Source organism: Cyphellophora attinorum, assembly GCF_001299255.1.
Source record: "Cyphellophora attinorum strain CBS 131958 chromosome Unknown Contig9, whole genome shotgun sequence".
NCBI classification, from domain to species: Eukaryota; Fungi; Ascomycota; class Eurotiomycetes; order Chaetothyriales; family Cyphellophoraceae; genus Cyphellophora; species Cyphellophora attinorum.
The window spans coordinates 495,927-517,142 of NW_017253237.1; the positions used below are offsets into that span (position 1 = coordinate 495,927).

At 54.3% G+C, this 21,216-nt stretch overlaps 11 protein-coding genes across 11 annotated transcripts; 5 read left to right on the forward strand and 6 right to left on the reverse strand.

Moving 5' to 3' along the window:
• Positions 1-733: 733 nt before the first annotated feature.
• On the forward strand, positions 734-1,751 carry AB675_9202 (Abhydrolase domain-containing protein IMO32; the record flags this gene model as incomplete). The annotated part of the gene is made up of 2 exons (XM_018149715.1): positions 734-929; positions 1,006-1,751. The coding sequence occupies 2 exons, from the start codon at positions 734-736 to the stop codon at positions 1,749-1,751; spliced, it is 942 nt and encodes a 313-aa protein (XP_018001489.1).
• A 504-nt stretch (positions 1,752-2,255) lies between these two features.
• Positions 2,256-3,151, reverse strand: AB675_9203 (40S ribosomal protein S1; the record flags this gene model as incomplete). Its single annotated transcript, XM_018149716.1, has 3 exons — positions 2,256-2,910; positions 2,966-3,076; positions 3,138-3,151. The coding sequence occupies 3 exons, from the start codon at positions 3,149-3,151 to the stop codon at positions 2,256-2,258; spliced, it is 780 nt and encodes a 259-aa protein (XP_018001552.1).
• A 441-nt stretch (positions 3,152-3,592) lies between these two features.
• AB675_9204 (uncharacterized protein) lies at positions 3,593-4,138 on the forward strand (the record flags this gene model as incomplete). The annotated part of the gene is made up of 1 exon (XM_018149717.1): positions 3,593-4,138. One exon carries the CDS (start codon positions 3,593-3,595, stop codon positions 4,136-4,138), a length of 546 nt encoding a protein of 181 aa, XP_018001600.1.
• Positions 4,139-4,518: 380 nt separating this feature from the next.
• AB675_9205 (Cell fusion protein cfr1) lies at positions 4,519-5,816 on the forward strand (the record flags this gene model as incomplete). The annotated part of the gene is made up of 2 exons (XM_018149718.1): positions 4,519-4,590; positions 4,647-5,816. The coding sequence occupies 2 exons, from the start codon at positions 4,519-4,521 to the stop codon at positions 5,814-5,816; spliced, it is 1,242 nt and encodes a 413-aa protein (XP_018001648.1).
• Positions 5,817-6,153: 337 nt separating this feature from the next.
• AB675_9206 (uncharacterized protein) lies at positions 6,154-6,483 on the reverse strand (the record flags this gene model as incomplete). Its single annotated transcript, XM_018149719.1, has 1 exon — positions 6,154-6,483. The coding sequence occupies one exon, from the start codon at positions 6,481-6,483 to the stop codon at positions 6,154-6,156; it is 330 nt and encodes a 109-aa protein (XP_018001418.1).
• Positions 6,484-6,763: 280 nt separating this feature from the next.
• On the reverse strand, positions 6,764-7,334 carry AB675_9207 (uncharacterized protein; the record flags this gene model as incomplete). Its single annotated transcript, XM_018149720.1, has 2 exons — positions 6,764-7,004; positions 7,060-7,334. The coding sequence occupies 2 exons, from the start codon at positions 7,332-7,334 to the stop codon at positions 6,764-6,766; spliced, it is 516 nt and encodes a 171-aa protein (XP_018001345.1).
• Positions 7,335-7,875: 541 nt separating this feature from the next.
• AB675_9208 (NADPH-dependent diflavin oxido 1) lies at positions 7,876-8,280 on the reverse strand (the record flags this gene model as incomplete). Its single annotated transcript, XM_018149721.1, has 1 exon — positions 7,876-8,280. One exon carries the CDS (start codon positions 8,278-8,280, stop codon positions 7,876-7,878), a length of 405 nt encoding a protein of 134 aa, XP_018001510.1.
• Positions 8,281-8,659: 379 nt separating this feature from the next.
• Positions 8,660-9,990, reverse strand: AB675_9209 (NADPH-dependent diflavin oxido 1; the record flags this gene model as incomplete). The annotated part of the gene is made up of 2 exons (XM_018149722.1): positions 8,660-9,665; positions 9,692-9,990. The coding sequence occupies 2 exons, from the start codon at positions 9,988-9,990 to the stop codon at positions 8,660-8,662; spliced, it is 1,305 nt and encodes a 434-aa protein (XP_018001416.1).
• Positions 9,991-10,863: 873 nt separating this feature from the next.
• On the reverse strand, positions 10,864-11,694 carry AB675_9210 (uncharacterized protein; the record flags this gene model as incomplete). The annotated part of the gene is made up of 1 exon (XM_018149724.1): positions 10,864-11,694. The coding sequence occupies one exon, from the start codon at positions 11,692-11,694 to the stop codon at positions 10,864-10,866; it is 831 nt and encodes a 276-aa protein (XP_018001688.1).
• Positions 11,695-15,396: 3,702 nt separating this feature from the next.
• AB675_9211 (Poly(A) RNA polymerase cid13) lies at positions 15,397-18,494 on the forward strand (the record flags this gene model as incomplete). The annotated part of the gene is made up of 3 exons (XM_018149725.1): positions 15,397-16,234; positions 16,283-17,421; positions 17,484-18,494. 3 exons carry the CDS (start codon positions 15,397-15,399, stop codon positions 18,492-18,494), a joined length of 2,988 nt encoding a protein of 995 aa, XP_018001635.1.
• A 992-nt stretch (positions 18,495-19,486) lies between these two features.
• Positions 19,487-20,989, forward strand: AB675_9212 (Squalene monooxygenase; the record flags this gene model as incomplete). The annotated part of the gene is made up of 1 exon (XM_018149726.1): positions 19,487-20,989. One exon carries the CDS (start codon positions 19,487-19,489, stop codon positions 20,987-20,989), a length of 1,503 nt encoding a protein of 500 aa, XP_018001602.1.
• Between the last annotated feature and the right edge of the window lie 227 nt (positions 20,990-21,216).

The window sequence follows — 21,216 nt, forward strand, 5'->3', positions numbered from 1 at the left end:
ATGGCTCTGCACGAATAATGTGCTATGGTCGGAGTTCAAGCCAAGGGCGAGTAGGCTGGTGCAAGAATCGAGGAGATTCTTGGCAAAGAGCTCTGCATTATGATTGCCACCCGTCAAGGCGTGCATATCGACGATACAGAATATGAGCGACTTCGGGTTATGGCCAGGGATTGCTGCGGCGGCATCTTGAATATCCTTCCAGGGACGTAGCGCCCCAAGGTAGTTTCCCAGATGTGGTATGCCCGTTGGTTGTATACCAGAAAAGACCTTGCATTGGGGCAAATTGGCTGGATAACCTAGGCCTGGTTCCTCAACAGTTGGGTCACCAAGTACTGGATGATCAGGGAGTTGATGATCAGGTACTTTGGTGTTGATGAATATGTCTGTTGGTTGTGAGCCGGAAGAGGCCTTGCGCAAGGGTTTCTTAGTGGTCCTCGAAGTCGATGCGTGCCGATACAAGAGATGGTCTCTCTGTTGCAGTCCGAAGGCTTCAAAGATCTGTGTGGAGCGCCGAGCTATACGCCAGCTCATCGTCATCCAAGTAAGGAGCGAATGTGTAGCCGTGAGCTCGATGTATTGATTGGAAAGAAAGGATCGCCGCTTCCTAGTCCGTGGTCGCTGGAAGTGGTAAGGAAATATCTCTCAGCCAATCAGCGTCGAGGTTCTCATCACAGCGACCTATCTTACTACTTCCCCGGGTTTGCTCTTGCTCCCGTTGCAGGTTACGATCACGATGCCTGCGCGGATAGCTCTTCGAGCTCGGTGGCACTCTGCCACGAGCCGGCCATTCTCGTCTACGAGCAGTCGGCCGGCTGCCATCGAGCTGGCGCACACCATTCACGAGGCACCGGATGGGCAACATTCTCAGAAATCGCCCATCCTACTGATGCATGGACTGTTCGGTTCCCAACGCAACAATCGCACGATGAGTAAGTACGGCAGCCCAAACCTTGCAGCCGCGAACAGAGCACGATGTCTGACCATCAGCCCCGCGCAGAGTCCTAGCCAAAGACCTCTCTCGCAACGTCTACACCCTCGACCTGCGAAACCACGGCGACAGCCCTCATGACCCTGTGCACACCTACACCGCCATGGCCGAGGATGTGGAAGCCTTCATCAAGACCCAGAAGATCAGCGCACCGATCCTGATTGGCCACAGTATGGGCGCCAAAGTCGCCATGACCCTGGCGCTCCGTCAGCCCAAGTCATACACGGCCCTCATCCCCGTGGACAACGCACCCCTCGACGCGGCCCTGAAATCCGACTTCGGCGCCTACGTCAACGCTATGAAGAAGATCGAAGACCACCGACCACCTGTCAAGAAACAGTCCGAGGCAGCCGCTATCCTCGCGAAGACGGAACCGAGTGTCGCAATACAGCAATTCCTGCTTACGAACCTCGTCAAGGCTCCCGTCTCCACCACGCAAGCAGACGGCACCACGACGGCAGAGACAGCTCTGCGCTTCCGCATCCCACTCGGGACATTAGCGAAAGCGCTACCAGATCTAGCGGATTTCCCGTTCAAGGATCCGGATGTGGCGCGATACGAGGGGCCGACGTTAGTGGTGAGAGGGACGCAGAGTCACTATGTGAGTGATGAGAGTTTGCCGTTGATAGGAAGGTTCTTCCCACGGTTCGAGCTGCTGGACTGCGATTGTGGGCATTGGGTGATGAGTGAGAAGTTTGAGGACTTTAGGCAGGGTGTCGGCGCGTGGATTAGGAGGGTCGTTGATCAGGACTTGCAGGAGTAGTTCGTCGGGTTGACGGCACGGAGTGATTGAGAAGACCGCGTTACCGATGCGGTATGAACACTACGGAAGGCACGGGTCTTCTTTCATGGGAGCTGTTCGAGAGGCCAAGATACCCAATCAAGCAATTGACGACATCGTGGCGATGTAGGAGCAAATGCCGCCCGTGCGCAGACCTGCGGAAGGAGTCCTTGCAAGGGGAGCGAGTGATGTGAATGATACAACACCGTCCTCAGAATGATTCTGAATGTTTGAATTTTGATGCATATGGCTATTCGAGCACCACCTTGTCTAGCACACGTCCTTCTGTCCTAGGCTGCTGCGAGTAACGTGGCCGAAGCGCCCATTGCTTGGGCTACTCTTCGCACTCACTCATAGCTGATGGCCACCCGAAGTGTCTGCAGCGTCTCATCGCCGTGGCGATCAGCTGTCAGACAAGCAGCCGTTCAGCCTTTGCAGGACATGCTCATATGTGTAACATTGATCGACGCCTCCCCTGATCACTTCTTACACGCTCTCCAACGGGGCCGGCTCCTTGAAGTCACCGCCCCGATCGACCTTGTTACCAGCATCATCCTGACCACTCTCACCGTGCAGACCCAACAGAGCACCAAGATCGAACTTGGGTGCCTTCAACAGCTTCACTTTCCGGATGTGCACGTTCTGTAGAGGGTAAATGCCCTGTGTAGCCTTCTCAATTTCACGACCAATAGCCTCTGGGATCAGCTTGCCGGTCAGGCCAGCGAGCGTCTGACTTGTAGCCTCACGCTGGATAATTTCGGTCATCTTCTTCCGGATGGCACGGATCTGTGAGCTGGCGGCATATGTGGTCTTCTTGATCTGGTTGGGCCGACGTTTGGTGAAGGCAATGGCGAAGAGGCGGAGGAGGTAGTCATCGGTGGTCTTGACGGTGACGTTGGCCTCGATGAGGGTCTGCCACTTGCGGACGAGGGAGCGGAGCTTGTCGGAGGTGAAGTCGAGGCCGTGGAAGTTGGTGAGGCAGTTCTTGCCCTGGACTTCGTCCACTCGGAGCTTGACCTTACGGAAGGCGTGGTCTTCGTCGTTCTGGAGATCGGCAAGCGAAACTTCGAAGATGCGGCCTTTGAGGGCGTCGTTGGCATTCTTGAGACCGGTCGTTCGGTTTACGAGGGTCTTGCCGACACTGTAGGCGAATGTCAGTGGTTGATAAAGCCTCCTGTTATTGCTCTTGCACGTACTCTCTTGTGTTGAATGTTGATGGCGCCTTGACTGAGTACCAATCTTTGCGTGTGAACGGATCTTGGGTTCTCTTCTTGAGACCCTTCTTGCCTTTCGACAATCTCTTATTCCTGTTCGAAGTGTAAGTTTGCTGTTGTCGAAGAAGGGTGAATGTGTGGAGGCCCAACGTACTTGCCAACAGCCATGATTGCGACCTATGCTATCTGGAGACGATAGGAAGTCGAAATCAGAGGATGCTCTTTGAAAGGGAAGAGAGCGACGAGGTTGCGGTGGTGGGATGCGGTCTGTAATGCGCTGCGAAGTCTGCTCAGATCGCATTTGTGTGATCTCTTGGCGCTCTAGCCGAAAAGTCTCGCCAAGATTTCATGTCGATGGCCCTAACCCTACGGGCCCGAGATTTCGTCTTCGTTTGAAGCCATGCTCGTCAAGTTCCAGCTTCCTCTCCATCATCGCCTTGGCATAGGTCCAAAAGCGTGGCATCGAATGTTTGCCGCCCATTCGCCATGACTGGATAGGATCATCATAGCGATCTCTAGCGACTACGCGCCCAGCTACGTCGCCTTGAGAATGATTTACTTCAACGGTCAACAGCATTAGCCCTTGTGTCTACCAGGGGCCCAGACATCATGTCATCGCGCCGTCTGATGACCGTTCCGGTGAAAGCGCTGGGCGCCGGCATTACAGTCCGGTACTCGCCGGACATCGTTCATTACGGCCAGGACCAGCGGCTCCTGGCTGAACAGCCCCTGCTGCCCTCACGTCCCTACATGGAATCATGGCTGACAGACGCTCCTCCCGACACACTGAGGTGGCAAGTCTCCACTCGTCCCAGTGTCAGCAAGCTCAAGAAGAGCACGCAGCGTAGTGCCTTGCAGAGCTACTGGTACAAGTCACTTTGCCAGGCATTGTGGGAGAAGGGCTATAATGACAAAGGTCAGATAGCTGGCACAGGCGGTCGTGGGTTGGTCGGCACCATGGAAGTCACCATTTTCGATGGGGATGGGTTCGGACAACCCGATGAGCATCTGCGGACCAAGTGTGCGGCAATTGTTGGCGAGATAGAGCGAGCAGCAGCACGCCCCCAGAAAGGTCTAGATATCAGAATATCGAGGCCCACCTCGAAGAAGTATGTGGGCAGACGGGCCGGCAAGGATTATTCTGCTTCGGTTTGAATGGCAGAGGACGGCAGAGTCTTGGGCAATTGGTTCCTTGCCGTCAATCGGTCCACCCGCCACAGCTCAAGAACCGGCAATCACCTCTTCAGTGATCAATCAATGTTGAGCTAGTCCGACATCGATGCAATATCTAGACGAGCAATGCAACCACGTCCATGATTTGGCTTAGAATGTAGACATCGCTTGTACTTTGCACCTAGACTGCCTGCGGCGGATAGCTGATGGTACTGTACGAGATAGTCCGAATCTTTGCCAAGCCTTAATCGCGACTTCGAAGTGCGGTGCGTCGAGCGTTGCCCTGCAGCGGAACGTGAAAGTCAAAGCTTCTCTATACCAGCCGTCATCCTCTTCTTCCGATACATCATCTAGCTACGACAATGCTGGTGTCTCTGACCGTCGGCAAGGTCGACGCCGGCGTGGCTGTCCTGCTCACTGAGGACAAGCGACTGGTCAGACGACCCTCCCGACGCCTTTGCCTGACTAGGCTTGCTAACGCGCTGAACAGATCGAATTCCCCTCTATCCTCCTCCCTCCATCAATCACATCCGGGTCCATAGTCGACATCACAGTCGCGCAGAACTTCGACGCCGAGCAGAAGTCTCAAGCAGCCTTCGAATCTCTACAATCCCAGATCCTCAACACATACGGGCTCCGCGCCCCAGCAACACCAGAACTACGATTACGGAATGCGACTCAAAGCACCATTGTTCTCGAATGGGACCCCGTACAGCTCGCCACCACAACCCTGCGCTCGCTGGCCCTGTACCGGAATGGACAGAAAGCAGGCAACATCCCACGGCCCATGGACATGTTGAGCACGAAGATCAGCGGTCTGCAGATGAACACAGAATACTCCTTCTACATGATCCTACGAACAAGCGGCGGCACTTACACCAGCAACACCTTAACGGTCAAGACACACGACATGAGCAACCTCACAGGCATCAGAGTGACGCCCGGCGTGCTGCCACCACAGCTACGGGAGAGTCTCGAGACTGCCGTTGAGAGGATCGGCGCCAAAATCGTGGACTCGCCTCGGATAGACACCACCCACTTCGTGTGCACAGAAGGAAGAGGGAAAGACTGGGAAAGGGCAAACGAGATGAACATCCCAGTCGTGCGACCAGAGTGGATCGAGGGCTGTGAACGCGAAGGCAAGATTATAGGTGTGAGGGGCTACTATCTGGACGCGAATCCGAAGCACAGGCAGATCGGCTCGAACCCATCGTTATCTGGCCCAGCGGCGATGGCCAGTCCTGCTAGCCAGCAGGCTATGGCGGCGAGTCAAGCGGAGCTACCTGTCAGGCAACAGCAACAGCAGCAGCAACAACCACCAGATCCGAAATCGCCTGATCGCGAGAGTACTGTCAGCGGCGAACCAGGACCGGAAGTCAATGAGCCGCCATCTCCCCCACCCAAAGATGAAGGCGAAGGCCATCATTCACAAGAACCTGAGGCGGGAAGTCATGATGACGGCGACGAGAGCGAGAATGAAGGTCCAGAAGTAGCCCCTCCGAGAGTGGCCAACGACGCACGACCAGAAGCTACCTCACAGGAAGTCGAGGAGAGCTCCGACGAGGAAGAGCCGGTGTCTACGGACGGCGCGAGGAAGAGCAGAGAATCACAGGAGGATCCAAGAGACAAAGGAGGTGAAATGGAGGATGTTGACCTGTGATACGGGAGTATGAGGGCCTTCACCATCCACCATCCACTAAGTGCTTCAATTCCCTCTCCGAACACCCGTTCGAATACCCGTTCATCCATTCTCGCTTATCCGAACTGGGCTCATATCTATACGGAGGTGGTATCGCTGGGCGTTGGGTTGTTGCAGGCTGCGATTTATTCAGAGGCCTTCTGACGAGAAGTGCGATCCGAAAGTATTTCCAGCCTTGCACAAAGCTATCCGAGCTAACGTCGTACGGCCATCCATCGAGTTTGCAAACGAGCTCCCTGTCAAAGCCAACTAAGTCAGCCAGTCCTCCAATACGCGTGCGGCAAGAAGGCGGGCATGCTTACCAGTCTCGGCACTTCCGATACCATCGCTTCTCGTTGTATTTTTCGAGATGAGCAAACATCGTGACCGGCGCGAGGCTGCCTTTAAGGCCGATCAAGCTGGTCTGGCTCGCTAGGGTGTGGTGTTTATTGAGCTCCAGGGCCAGGCCATCGTTCATGGCCCAGTCAGGTGTTTCGGCATTCCGAGGATATATACCCATAGTCTTGAAGAAGAGGATGCGGTATTGCCAGTCTGTCCCCGTTGTTGACGGGAGAGTGACTGCTGCTGGTGCTGTTTCTGAACCCATGGCTGCAACGGGGACTTGAAGGGCCTTGTCAACACAGGTCATGTCTAGGACAGAGCAGTGACTTATAAGAGCCTATAAGAGTAGGGCTTCGCGGAGTACCTTCAGCTGATACAAGCTCTATCAAAGTACTACGGGCCAGGTACTCTAGAACCAACTCCATCCACGAAACGGGCTCAGCTTGCTTCTCGTGACATGCTGCGGTTCCTTGAACCAAGCATCACCAAAGCTAAACGTCAGGCACTCGCCATCAGCATACGGCCGTGACTGTGAGCTCCTTCGGGCAGAACACCCATCTGTACACGAATGGTCTGCAAACCGTGTCCTAGTATTTTATCATCTCATTATATGTCAGATATGGAGGGAGCTGATCCGGCACTGCTGTTTCCTTAGTGTCCTTCAGCGGCCTCCTCAGAACCACGCCAATCCCGTAGCGAAGCCAATCTTGTTTCTCGAAACGGCATCTGCCACCCTTTTCATTACAACCGCCATGACCGCAAGGTCCTTGGTATGGACCGTAACAAAAGTAGTACTGCGATGGCTCGTCTAGCTTGCAAACCAGTTCCCTAATGCGAAGGTTGTCAGTTAGGGCTCACGAGCTGGCTTGCTTACTCTACTCACCAGTCCTTGTGTCTCCTGTAGAAACGCTTCATGTATTTCGCTGCGTGGAGAACGATACATGGAGGAGGTTCGATGCCCTTGTAGGCCGCGAAGCTCGTCTTGGGTGGGACATCGACGGCGTACGTGGTCTTGAGATCGAGAAAAGCATAGCGAGCCCAGTCCAGACCTTGAGTGCTGCTTCCAGGTGGCCAGCGATTCGATGTCTGAAAGTAGACAATGCGCCACTGATATTCCGTCCCGCTCGTGGCGGGGAGCGCGATGGGTGTTGCGGCCATGGTGACTCGACGTCGTTACGAAGGGGGCTCGTGCAATGAGGGTGCTTAACCGAGCGCAGCAGCTGTCTTCTTGTCGCGCTTGGACTTTGACTCGATTCGTCAAGCTGATGGCGCTGTGATATACAACAGAACTGGGATTTCCGTGGTGCCGATGCCAAAAAGTACAGCCAAAGGTACTCATCGACAAAGCATAGTACCTCGAAGCTCTCCGCTGAGGGTCTCCACCCTCCTTAAATGCGCATGCTTCAGCTGCCTAGCTTCCCGGCAGGCCAGATGTTGTTGGGAAAGGGCATGGCTGATGTGGACCGTAGGGATTGCCTTGAATTGGATGTGCTGTTCGTGGTGTACGGCTGCATGGTGAGGAGCCCATAGGCAAGTATGCGGTCTGTGATGCCATGTCACAGATGATATGTGGGTGGCGTGGTGGTGCACCTGTAGAACTATGCCTCTGTGGGCGACGTGGGTCATGCCTTCCTGGCCCAGCAATGGTCTGTAGACGTTTCTGCAGATGAAGGCTATCGTGGGTGGCACCTTCCTCGGTTCACCAGGTCTCTTGCAGATACCGTCCTTCCTTCTGCATCTGGTCGACGTACTTCTCTGCTCCTTCGATGCCCATGACAGCCGCGCCTTCCACATTGCCTCTGTCATCAATGTCCGCCAGAACATCGATCAAAGCTTGGCGCACAGCCTTTGGCATGCTTCCCGAGCTGCCGCAGACGACGAACGTCGCTCGGCCTTCCAATACCAGACGGGCGATGTGAGCCCTATACTCTCGGATGCGGTCCTGCACGTAGATCTTCTGCTCTTGGTCGCGGGAGAAGGCGGTAATAAGCTTGAAGGGGTTCAGAGACGTATCTTGATCATGTTGTAATGAATGCCACTCGTCCCTGAAGAAGAAGTCTTGCTGACTGTTGCGGGCTCCGAAGATTAGGAAAGTCTCCCCCATAGGCGATGTCCTAAAAGGAGGGAGCGATCCGTCCCGTTCGTTGCAAATCGCTTGTCGTGAAGGCCAGCCAGCTGTTTCTCCCAGACCAGACTCCGCAGGGGCGCCAGGCCCGTGCCAGCACCAACAAGGACATGCTTGTTTCCGCCAGGCCGTAGTAGAGCACTTCGATTCTTGATGAGTCTGCCTTCTGTCCTCAGCGCGACATGGACCTTCGTCCCGGCAGGCAGGCCCTCCAGCCACCTTGTACACACGCCCCTCCGTATTCTCCTGATTACTGTCCGGTACTTGACGATAGCAACCAGCAGCTCAAAAGTCGTCCCCTTTTTAAGACCACCGCTATCCCTGGCCTTTGCACTTGCAATACTAAAAAGCCTTGGCCTCAGCACGGGCAGTATCTCCAGAGCCTGCTGCCAAGCACTCTCACCCCAGCCTGGAACTCCTGCAGAATCTCTAGTATGCTCCGCCGCGGCCGCGTCGCATAGTCAAAGTACTCGTCTAGGAACTGCGGGTCGGTGAACTCGAGCAGGCGTTCCCGTTGGAAGGTGTCCTGGGTGCAGTAGCGAGCGAGGGTGCGGAAGAAGGAGCGTCGGGGTATAGCGGAGATGTCGAGGGTGGTGGTGAGTAGGTTGCGGAGGGTCGTTGTTGGTTGTGAGCTGGGGTCGTGGGAGGAGTTGGGCGTGGTGAGGTGGGGAAGGGAAGGGCGCTCAAGGCACGGGTAGGTTCTGGTTGTTGTGGCGGTGGCATTGGACATGTTTGAGGGCGCTGGCTTGAGGACGATCGGGACGTCGGCGACGGCGGTCCAATTCATCAAATCTAGGAGTGCGTTCACATCCTCCGGGTCGTTCTCTGGGAGGAGGGCGAGTGCGTCGCCAGGAAGATAGTCGAGGTCTAAGGGCGTTTGAAGGCGAAGGAGACGGACATCTTGCCAGTGATCTGGCGGAGTGAGTCTTTTGTTGAGTGTGAGTATTGCTGGTATTCCATCTTCGAGTTGTGGTCGCGACGATGCATGTAACTCCGTAGAGCCATTGAGGTGGCCGCCGTTAGCTGAGCCGTTTGCGTGTGGCTGATGCACATGCTCGTCAGCTGATTCCAATAGCCATTGAGGCCCTTCCTCAACCACCAGGTGACCTTGGTCGCCACCATTCGCTGTAGGCCACTCCTCCGTCAACCAGGCCTCAAATCCGACCAGCCATTCATTAACACCACCCTCAACACCTTCCTCACCACTCTCATCTGCCTCACAAGCTTTCACCACTTCTTCTGCTCCGAGCTGAATCAGTCTCTTCCGCGCCTTCCTTGCCGCCCAGTTGAATTTGAGGTATGCCCGGTCGCCCAAGCCTACACAAGCAAACCTCACGCCACTCAGCTCCGCCCCAGCCACCAGCCTTTTCCGCAGCAGCTTTCGCCAGACTCGCGCGCATTGTTCGGTATGTCACCCTGTCCAGCAGTGGCGATGACGAAGATGCATATTGAGTAGTGGTGAAGGTAAGAGGGAGAAGGCAGGTCGTCACAGGGTATGATTTCGACGGTCGTAAACTTTTGCTGGGCAAGCAATGGCCGGAATGATGAAGCGATGTCTTGTGCTGTGCCGGTCTCGGTGGCGTAGAGGATGAGTGCCGAGCGGTCCGGCCTTGACGTTGATTCAGCCGATATGGATGGTACGGTTGTGGTCATCATTGCTGGTCCATCAAGGTCTTGGCGCCAGCTCATTGTCGAGACGTGTACCGGAATGCTGACTACGTGCGCGGGTAGTGGGTCTCATCTCGAGCGGTCGCGCTTCGTACAAAGGTATGACCAGCGACAGCATGTATTAGAGGCTGATGAGGAGGGATCAATATCGAGATGGAGTTGTCTGTCACAATCTTTCACATCAGTTCCACCTCGATGCCGTAAGTCGGGCTTGGCATTGAGTGATGGCATTTCGTATTTCAGTCATTGCCGATCAATGCTACTGGAGTACAGCGGTCCGACAGAGGCCGCCTAGACGTAGGTCGACCGGGAGGAGTAATTGCAGGAGTCTCATATATCATTATAGCTCAACCACCCTTATGTGCAAAGCATTCCAGCCGAGATATTAACAGTAACCTAGTCCCAATGGAAATCGTCACTTCTTTTATAGTTCGCCACCTGATCATCAACCAAAATGTCGCTGACAGTACGCCAATATGTCCAGAGTAGTCGTAAAACACAACGCGAGAGCCAATCAGCCTGCCCAGGCCAAGAGAGAATCCAAAGGCTCCAGCCAATTGAGCGAATATCAGACACCACGACGGCCTAGAACGACCATCGAACTTGCCAATTCGAGCCACGTTGATCCAGAAACAGACCACCTCTTCCACAGCCAACTTTTCACACAGCGCCTAACATCCACACAAAGAAAATGCTGGTGCAGCAACAACCCCCGATCCAAACACGCGCTATGCCAATAATTGCGTGACTGAACATGCAAGACCCTAAAGATGCCGAATAGACCGAAGACTTTCGCCTTTGATGCGAGCCATGCCGATTTTGCTGATGCGACCAGCAGCGTTGTCATGACCGAGAAAGTGTCCCAAGCAATCAAGTCGTGTGCATCGTAATCATTCAACCCCAGACCGATGTCGTCCCAATCTTGTTGTTCCCCCAAACACCACTTCCAGTTCCCCACGTTCCCATCCCAGTGTTACCCGTTCCTTCCTTGGGCGGATTAGCATTCGAGTTTGAGGAGTTGGACCTTTCGTTGTTCTGGTCAGTTGCGCCAAATCCAAATGGCATTGGCGATGTAGTCCTTTTGTTCAACGGCTGGTTCGGCGGATTTGGCCGGCTTCCGATGGGTGCCATGCCGCCACCTACAGGCGCCGTTGTGGACTTGGATAGCTGCCTTGAATGTCCGCCGTCCTCGTTCGGTCCGGCTCCTGAGGAAATGGCCTGGTCAAAGCCACCAAAAGTGGGCTTGCTACCCAGGGGCTGGTCGGTGGGCTCCTGAGACTGTCCTTGGCCGGGCGGTCCGAAGCCGCCCATAGTTCGAGGTGAGGGACCTCGAGGTCCACCGATTGATGTAGCGCCGGCCTGCTGCTGACCTTCTTCGCTTGAATAGCCAGCTGGAGCGTTCAACATGTTACCCTCATTTCCGTACAAGGCGCGCTGCTGACGAGCAATCAGTTCCCTTCGGCCTTCCTCGCTGATGCCACTTGGGCTCATGGAGCGGTCGGATTTCGTAGAGGACATGTCTGCCAGGACGCCTGTTGATAAGTCATTAGGCAATTTGGAATAGGTCGTGGAGGGATGCTCACTGCGGTTGTATTGTTGCTCCTGGTGGTAATTGCGCAGCTCCCGCTCGCGCTGAGCAGCCATACGTCGTTTGGCTTGCATCATTTGATCGGGATTGTCGTGGCGAGGGCCCTGGAATCGTTGTTGGGCATAAAAGTTCTGCATGTTGGAAACTGAACCACGATGAGACGGGTCAAAATCGCTCACTGAATGACGACCACCATGCATGCGTTGTCCTACAAACGTCAACTCCGAGGAAGTAACTCGAGTGGAGCACATAGACTGACCATAGTCGGGATACTGTCTTCCGGTAGCAGCAACCAAGGGCATGGGCTCACGCCGTGGCCCTCCCGGAAAGAACTTTCCGCTTTTGACCAAGTTATCGAGTGCCCGATCCACCTCTGCACAGGACAGATCAGTATGAGCCAATGTCTTGTCCGGCGAATTCACATGCCTTCAATCTGGGTAGCGAACGCATTGTCATCGGGCGTCGTGGAGCTAGAGCGCGAAGGCTCTGGTATCTGCTCCCAGGACGCTGGCGCGCTGTCGCAGGCGCCTGCCATCCTTGTGGTTCGTACGAGAAAGACATCGGGATATTGGTCGGCGTCGAGGGGTTCGGACCGAAGAACGGAACAAAAAGCTAGAACGCTAATGGAAATAAACTGCCGTCCAAAAGAGCACTGCAACAAAGCAACACAGTTAGCATCTTCTTCGAAACGGGTAAACAGATCAGATATAATGTATGACAAAGTATTCGCTTGGAAGAATGAAGTGTGCGGGCAAGGCCGAGGCCAGGCAGTTGCCCTCGTGGGGGATGGTGCGCTTGAGTGAATCTCCAATGTTGATCAGAGCAAGCACTGGATGGGCTTACTGAGAAGAGGGCCTGGCTCGTTCTTCAGCACACTCTGTGCTATATTGCAGGGCAGGAGAGGAAGCTTTCTGAGAGAGGAGGACGAGGAGAAGAAGAGGGAGGAAGAGGACAACGAATGGGGAATTCGCACGAGGTAAGGTCGAGGTAGCAGTAGATGATGGTGGTAGTGATGAGAGTTGGGTGAGGAGAAAAAAAAGAAGCGCACCCAAGCGTAGCGCAGGCTCGGTTAGTGGTGAACCCACGTCCCAAGACGAAAACCTTTTTGAATCCTCCATTTCTACCACTATGGGCCACGCCGAATACCCCGTCATTATTCTAGTAGTCCTCGTGGCTTCCCTCCAAGGCCCGAGTCTAACAATGACTTAGCGTGGGTGCTGTGGGCGCAACTCGGCAGAATGGTAGGCTGGTAGTGGCCATAGGTGGACTCGAAGTCTGGCTTCATCTCATGGTTTCCGAAGCACAGGATTCTAGTGACGTGCTTTTTGACAGCGACGAGGCTTCCCTTGAAACTTGAAGAAGGAGCTATGACAACGTTCTTGGCTGATGGCACTTCGAACCTCGTCATTCTGCCAGACAGAAATGACGGCCTGACTTCCACGAGTCAATTGCGCCAGCTGGGAGAACTCACATTTCATTGGTGGAGCCAGCAATCTGGGGATGAGGACCAGCAATCTGCTGATAAAATGGAGTATTCTTCTCGAGTCGCCAGATTCAGAAAACCAAAGATATCGTCGTATACATAGGCATAAGTAATGCTCGTAGTGTGATCACGGTCCACATCGCGACGAGACAGAAAGTAAGGGCAGGCCAATTCTCTTCAGAGGCATCAACACGCACAACGACCGATAATCAACGTGAATGCCCCATTATTGGCACACCGGCAATATACAACACAGCTGCAGTGCCAGACCCCAGTCCTCGAAGCAAATATCCGTCTGCATGAACTTCGGCTGGCTACTTGGAGCAGAGACCTCCCATCAATCCGTCACTGGTGCAGGAAACGAGTGTTTGCGCACTTTGGATTTTCGAGACCACGGCAGCGGCTTCAGGACTGATAACGTGCAAACCAAGTGCCCGAATCATCTTGTGATGTGTCTCAATGATAATCTGACCACATGTGCATGTGTTGTGGTAGGAACGGACTCAACAGAGCGTCAGTACCCCAGACAGGGTTGTTGCGCTCGACCCTGGGTTGTGCTTCTCGCGTTACACATTCAATGCTGAGAAATCTTTAGCTTGAAACAGTAGCCAATATGCCAGTGATTGACGGTGAGCTAGCCGTGCATTCTCAAGAATGCGTCATCCAGCAACAGGGAAGTCATGACCTTGCTCGCTGAGAAGCAATCACAACAAGTCAGAGGTCTGAGGACATCGGATTTTATAAATGCTGTTCCTACGAAGGATAGCCGTGCAGCCGTACCCTGGAAGCTAAATTTAACTGTGGCTCGGGGCTGGTGTGGCTCCAGGCGATTGATGACTGCAGATTTCATCAGAGGCGGCTTGTGGGAGCGTTGTGGTGGAGCACTTGCTGCGCTCCGCGTTTTCGAGGTTGTGTGTTCTTCGCTGTCTCTGCAATCACCCAGAACAGGTGGTTTGTGTCATGCGTTGATGCGACGGCACGTCGGTCCTTTGCTTTCGGATCTTATTTCGGATCTTGTTTGATGCAGCTGTCCAAGCTGTCGTCGTCATTGTCAATAAAACTCGTGTCGAAAATCTAGATAAACGGCGATGCGCCAGTGGTAAGCGTGCTGACTTCAGGCCCCTAAAGCCTTTGTCTCCTGGAAATCGTAAAGGCAATAATGTACTGTGTAAGTGCCACGGTCAGGTACAGCCGCCTCACGGCATTGCAAGCAGTGCCTGGGTTTACAGCCACAAATAATCGCTGGACGAGCACTACACATCACTGCCACACAGGCGATTGTAGCCAAAGTGAGGGACTTTGGTCGATGAGAACCGAAGGGTACCCAGCTACGCGCAGCTATGCGTTTTGATGCGGGCAAGACTGTGGCCAGCGTTGATCGTGTCTCATCGGTGCAATTTCTGGGGCAGCATAGTAAATAATGACAGTAACAACGCGTCTCCAGATGCAGTACTAGCGGTGAAGGCGTTTAGTCGTACTGTAGTAGTGAGTCCTCGAAAGTCAAGGATTATTTCTGTACCTGAAAAAAGAGCCCCCGGCAGGAACCTGTGGGTTGGAGGTTGCAGGTGATGGAGCTAGGCGATGCCCACTCCCTCCTCACTCTCACCTCCGAGTCTCATTCCACCTGCGTTCTTCGCGTACGAGCACAACTCCGTCAACCTCACACCTCGACCTGTATTCACCTTTTCCCATCCTCCAGCATCCAAAGAACATTTTTTCGGTCTTCTTTTGCCTCGAAAAGCGCGTAGCAGCGTGTCAACTCACCGATTTGGCCCGGACACTGAAAGACTTCCTCATTCGCCTCCTTCAGCCCTCACTACGCACCTCCTATCCTCTTGTAACCATACCCTACATTCGGCTTCGACGCCAGTTCGGTGGAGGCAACGGTATATTGTCCTCGTCGCTGTCAACGATCAAGGTCTGCAAATTTAACGAGAAGCTGGTCGGACAGCGTGCGGACTCGGTGATCCCAGAAAGGGGACTCTTCACTTGCCAATTATAACCTCCGCTCGCTCAACATAGGACGCTTCTGTACTTGGACGCGACAAGCAGACTGTCAGTGAATATTTGGTCGCCTAGGCTTCTCTGTGCCGCCAACCTGTACTATAACCTCTACAAGCTTGAGGCTGTGGGCTGTCAAGACGTCTAACACTGGATTCCAGTACAACCTCACCAACGCCACGAGGCTTCGACGGCCGCTGTCACCAGTGACAGGCTTTTTGCCCGCGGCCTACATTGTTGTCATTCTGTAAATCAGCGAGCAAACAAGGCACTATCGTCAAACCAAGATTGGAACAAGAGTCATATGACTTTGCGCTTGTTAAGAGATGGAACGACTGCCCCATCATCGATGACCATGTCCGCCGATCCCAATTCAGTCCTTTCTCAGCAGACACCTGTACACGCACATGTGTCTGCTGGGACAATACGCATCACACCACCAACGCGACAGCACTCGAGATCTATGCCCTCGACTCCTTCGCAGAAACCACATCCCGATGGAAATGGACCGCGATCACCCTCACAGCATCGCAACCTCAACAACATTTCGCCAAGGTCTCTACAGTCTGACGCTGCGCAGATCCCGTATCGGAAACAATGCAAATACGAGACCGGTATGGCCAGAGCCAGGCGGCGCGTGCCGTATAAAGAAGGCCCAGACAGGTTGGAGCCGGACCCTAGTGTGAAGAACAGGCGCCTGAGTCTTGCACAAGAGGAGAAGCTGTCAAGGGACATGCGAGAACTCTACAACGAATTAATACCTACGCCCGAGAGCGAACAACGGCGATCAAAATTCCTCGCCAAATTAGAGCGCCTCCTCTCTGATCGCTGGCCGAACAGTTCGATCAAAGTCAACGTTTTTGGCTCCACCGGCAATTGTTTGGGCACATTGGCCTCTGACGTTGATGTCTGCATCACGACCGACAACAATGAGCTCTCCCAAGTCTGCTCAATTGCCGAGCTTCTCGCGAGCCAGGGTATGGAGCGCGTTGTGTGTGTCTCTAGGGCGAAAGTGCCCATCGTGAAAGTATGGGACCCTGAGCTTCAGGTTGCATGCGACTTGAACGTGAACAATCCGATTGCGCTTGAAAACACTTCGCTTGTCAGGAGCTACGTCGCAATTGACGACCGGGTACGGCCGTTAGCCATGATCATCAAGCATTGGGCAAAGCGACGCATTCTAAATGATGCTGGTCGGTAACATCCATTCTTTTGTAGAACGTCTGCTAACGAAATACCAGCCCTTGGATCCACACTAAGCTCGTATACTTGGATCTGCTTGACACTGAACTTCTTACAGACACTCAAGACCCCGGTCCTGCCGTCATTGCAAGCTCAACCGGGACTGCAGCCGCACATCTTGGATGGAGTCAACGTCGCTTTTGAGAAGGATTTGACCAAGTTTGCCGACTTCGGTCGCAAGAATACATCGTCGTTGGGCAAGTTGTTGTATGAGTTCTTCCGATTCTATGCTCACGAATTCGACTTCGAGACCACTGTGGCATCGGTACGTTTGGGCGGCCACGTTGCCAAGTCGGTTAAGGGTTGGCATATGCTCCTCGACAACCGGCTTTGCGTGGAGGAGCCATTCAACATCAATCGGAATCTAGCAAACACTGCGGATGATACTTCGATGCGAGGGATCCACAAAGAACTGCGCAGGGCCTTCGACTTGGTGAGCAATGGCAAGTTGGACGAGTGCTGTGAACAGTTTGCATACCCTACCGAGGAGGAAGTCAAGCCATCGAGCGACTTCGTACCACCACAGTCAAGACCCATCATAGCACAAGCCCCTCCCGCACAGGTGCCTCGAAGCAACAAAGGCTCTCGCAACCCGAAAAGTACAACGCATCAGAAAAACAATCTGGCTTCAAGACGCTCATCTACTTCAATCAACAAGCAGCAAATGCACTTGCGAAACCTGCCTTTCCAGATGAACCCGCAAGAACTGCAGAATCAAGCGACGTATCAGCAACATCTACTGCACGATCAGCTGTATCAACAGTTCCAAATGCTGCAGATACAGGAGCAAGAACTTCGAGCTCGCGCAAGTGCATTGAGTCAACAGAATCGGCACATCCTGGCTCAGCAAAGAGGGGTGTATGGAGTCACAGGCGACGATTGGGACGGTTCGATGCCAGCCAATCTATACACGAACAATCGTGGTCCGTTGTCCGCGCCTTTGTACCAAGCGCGGTTCAATGCGCCATCCCCATTTCTGCCACATCACGTACCGGTCAACGGAATTGTGACCAACCCGTCTTCTCCGCATTTGACTTCAGCTATGCCCGACACTCGCAGGTTTCCGAGAAGGACGTCGGCCGGCCAGTCCTTCGCGACCGGGTCGCTGCGTGCTCAATCGCAGCCTCCGCGTCCGCTTGTAAGCTCCATGTCCATGCAACATCTGCATCGTGTGGTAGACAGAAGCGACCACACAAGCAGCCGCCGTTCCTCAGCCTCGACTACGGCATACGAAAATGGCTCATTGCAGAACGGACATCGAGGCCAACATCAAGCGGAGGTGCCAAGAAGCCTTCCGAATATGTTGGTTACATCATTGGACAATCACCATCTCTGTACGGGTACCCGCAGAGCGCCTCGATCTCACCTCTGCCATCTCATGCAGGCTTGGCTATTCACAATGGCGGGCTGTCACCACGGCTCTACGGACGCTCGACGGGAACGTCGGCCAATGGCACCACCTCGACCAGTCCCGTGCGTGAAGTGGACCTTGCCACTCCGACGAGGAGTTCGGAACAGACGACCAAGCAAGACATTGTCCAGGAGACCACTGAAGCTGACACGGCTTATCGCAGGCAGGGTCCACTCGTTGTGGACGGCACAGTTGTCTCACCACGTCGCCGACAGCGCCGAAGCTCAACACAAGGGGAAGCCGACGATCCAATGACATTCAGCGGCTCAACGTCAGAAGACCTCCCTTTCGATACGCCATCGAGCTCGGGAGATAGTACCCATGATGTGGATGCATCGGCTGCGGGTACAACACCCACCAAGGTCGAGAATCATTTTGTCAACCAGGCACTGCTTGGGAGCGACAGGTCATCGAGCATGTTGCATGCATACGCGCTGTCCCGGCATCTGCCCGCAGTCCAAGAAGTCAGAACCCCGTCGCCATCTTTCGCGGCATCTCCGCCGCCGATCACGAACGGGAGTTTCGCTACAAGCGCTGCGACAGTCGTGGAGAAGACATCACCTCTGGCGCAGCGAGAATCGACAAACGCTGGACTGGCTATCAAGCCCAATGGTCTCAATGGGATTATCGCAAACGGAGCTCATGCGATGGTTAGCAATGCCAGCTCGTGGCAAACGCAGAAGAAGAAGAGTCGAAAGAAGAAGGGACCCGCTAGCAAGTCCGAGAACGATGCCGTCCATACGAATCCGATAGGAGGTGAGATCTTGCCAGCGAATCTAGCTCAGCAAAAAGGAGGCTGAGAGGACTAGCAACATTGTCAGGTCATGAGGACAAGCATTTGAAGGTCGAGAGCATTGCATTTGGTTCACGACGACTGTGAATGAACTCGCGAGGGCTACGCCGATTTGAGGCTCGGTTGGGTACAAGCATGGTTTGATATGTGCATTCTGGGAAAATCGACCGGGTAGCATGCTTTCATGGGGTGTGACTGCATTTCAGGGGGGCAAGCAACTGTGACAACAAGCAGCAACGGCACACAGGAATGATAGCTGTCGAAGGCGGACTCGCATTATACCCATGACAAGGCAGCAAGGGCGTTTCTACAAAAGTTCGAGATAAGCATGGTTGCCCGCGTGGTCAAAGGACAGCCATCCCACACTGGAACGAGGATTGGAGAGCAGGAGGTTGTGCAGCGAGTGCAATTTTGCATGTCAGAGAAGGCTTGATCGAGATCAGTAGCTACACGGGTGAGCTGGTTGCAGGTAGTTACAGCAGACAGTGTTTCGGACGACTACCGATCATGTACGAGATAGATCAAAGTCCAAGTGTCGAATACTGTACCACAGCGCGACGTACCGTCTACATGTCTAGACATTGCTGACTGATGCGTCAAAGCCCGGATTTACGCATGTTTAAATCCTCGTGGGAATGAAACCGAGATTTTGAGAGCCGCATTGTGCATGGTGAGATCATAATCCTGGCTCACACCACCTTCCCAACGCAAAATCAGGGGTCCTCCAATTAGACTCATCGACAAGCACTGCTATTCGCCCGATCAGTGCATCTTGCATGTGGGCGGCGAGATCAACCCCATCCGCGTCTCGAACTTCCGGTTCCTGTAGCAAAGAAATAGTTCGTTACCGCTGTTCTTCTCGACCTCACACTCCCAAGGCAAACATTCGAACCACCTACTGCCAATCACAAACTTCAGACGTTCGGGACCCCCAATACCTATTGTTCGGACTATTCGCGCGACTCAACATCTTCCGGGACCGTTCCCAAAGCGCCCGCGATGCCACTAATTCTCGACTCACCGTCTGGGTCTGAGTCCTCCTTCGAACCGCGCAAGTCAGGTCCACAGGAAGAGCGCCGAAGAATACACCACACCGGCGATGTCGTTATTGTCGGCGCCGGTGTGCTCGGCTCCGCCCTCGCTAAGGGCTTTGGCGATCAGGGCCGGAGCGTAATCTTGCTAGAAAAATCATTGAAGGAGCCAGATCGGATAGTCGGCGAGCTCTTGCAGCCAGGCGGCGTGCAGGCCCTTCAGGAGCTGGGTATGGAGGACTGCGTGGAGGACATCGACGCAATTCGGGTCAAGGGCATGTCAGTGCAATTCTACGACGAGATCATTCAAATACCATATCCTGCCGCGAAGCCGATAACACAGTCCCGCTCAAATTCGAGAAAAGAAGACTCGCCTAGCAAACCTCAAGGCCGCTCCTTTCACCACGGCCGCTTCGTCGCCAAGCTTCGCGCCGCCGCAATGCGACACCCGAACGTCACTGTCTTCGAGACCGAAGCCACCAGCGTCATAACATGCGATGATTCAAATCAGGTGCTGGGCGTGCAAGCAATAACCCGCAAGACGCAACAAGACTACTTCTTCGCGGACCTGACCATCATATGCGACGGATATGCGTCCAAGTTCCGCAAGTCATATACACACCACACACCAAAAGTGAAGTCCAAGTTCTGGGGCATGGAGCTGAAGGACTGCCGGCTGCCATTCCCAGAGCACGGCTTCGTCAGCCTCGCAGACCGACCACCAGTACTCCTCTACCAGATCGCCACCCACGACACCCGCGTTCTAGTGGACATCCCAGACAACGCGCCCACAGCCTCAGTTGCTGCTGGTGGCGTCAAGAATCATCTCCGCAGCGTCATCTGCCCAACCCTCCCCTCAGAGATCCGCCCCTCCTTCCTCGCCGCCCTCGAAGCCCCAGGCGCCCTCCGGTCAATGCCCAATTCCTTCCTCCCACCCACCACCAATCGCACGCCCGGCCTCGCCCTCCTCGGCGACGCCCTTAACATGCGCCACCCACTCACCGGCGGTGGCATGACCGTGGCCCTCAACGACGTCGTCCTGCTTACCACCCTCCTCCACCCCTCCCAAGTCCCCGATCTCGCCGACACAAAGCTCGTCCTCAAGCAATTTAAGACCTTCCACTGGCGCCGCAAAAACCTCACCTCCGTAATCAACATCCTCGCCCAAGCCCTCTACTCGCTGTTCGCCGCCAACAAGCCGGAGCTGAAATACCTCCAGCGCGGTTGTTTTCGGTATTTCCAGCTGGGCGGAGCGTGTATTGAGGAACCGGCGGGTCTGTTAGGTGGGATTATCAGGAGGCCGATTGTGCTGGTGTACCACTTCTTTGCGGTGGCGCTGTTGAGTATTTGGGTGTTGTATAAAGAGGGTGGGCTGTTGTGGTTCCCGTGGAGTTTTGTGATGGGGTTGAGGGTGTTTTGGGAGGCCGTGGTGGTCATTGGGCCGTATATTTTGGCGGAGATGAAGAGCTAGTGAGGCTAGACAGTAGCCGTGGAGGACGTTGGGGGCTTGTCGGGCTAGACGAGGTGGATCACCAGAGCTGGACATGCGAGGAGATACATGGTTTCAAGCGACCGACGCATTGCAGCTTGCTTATGCATAATAGAATTTCTAGTGGCCTCTACGAGTCGGTGTAAGCCTGTCAATCGGCTTGGCGAAAGACGAGAGGCGAAGTCGCGTCATCCGGCGTCAGCAGGGAT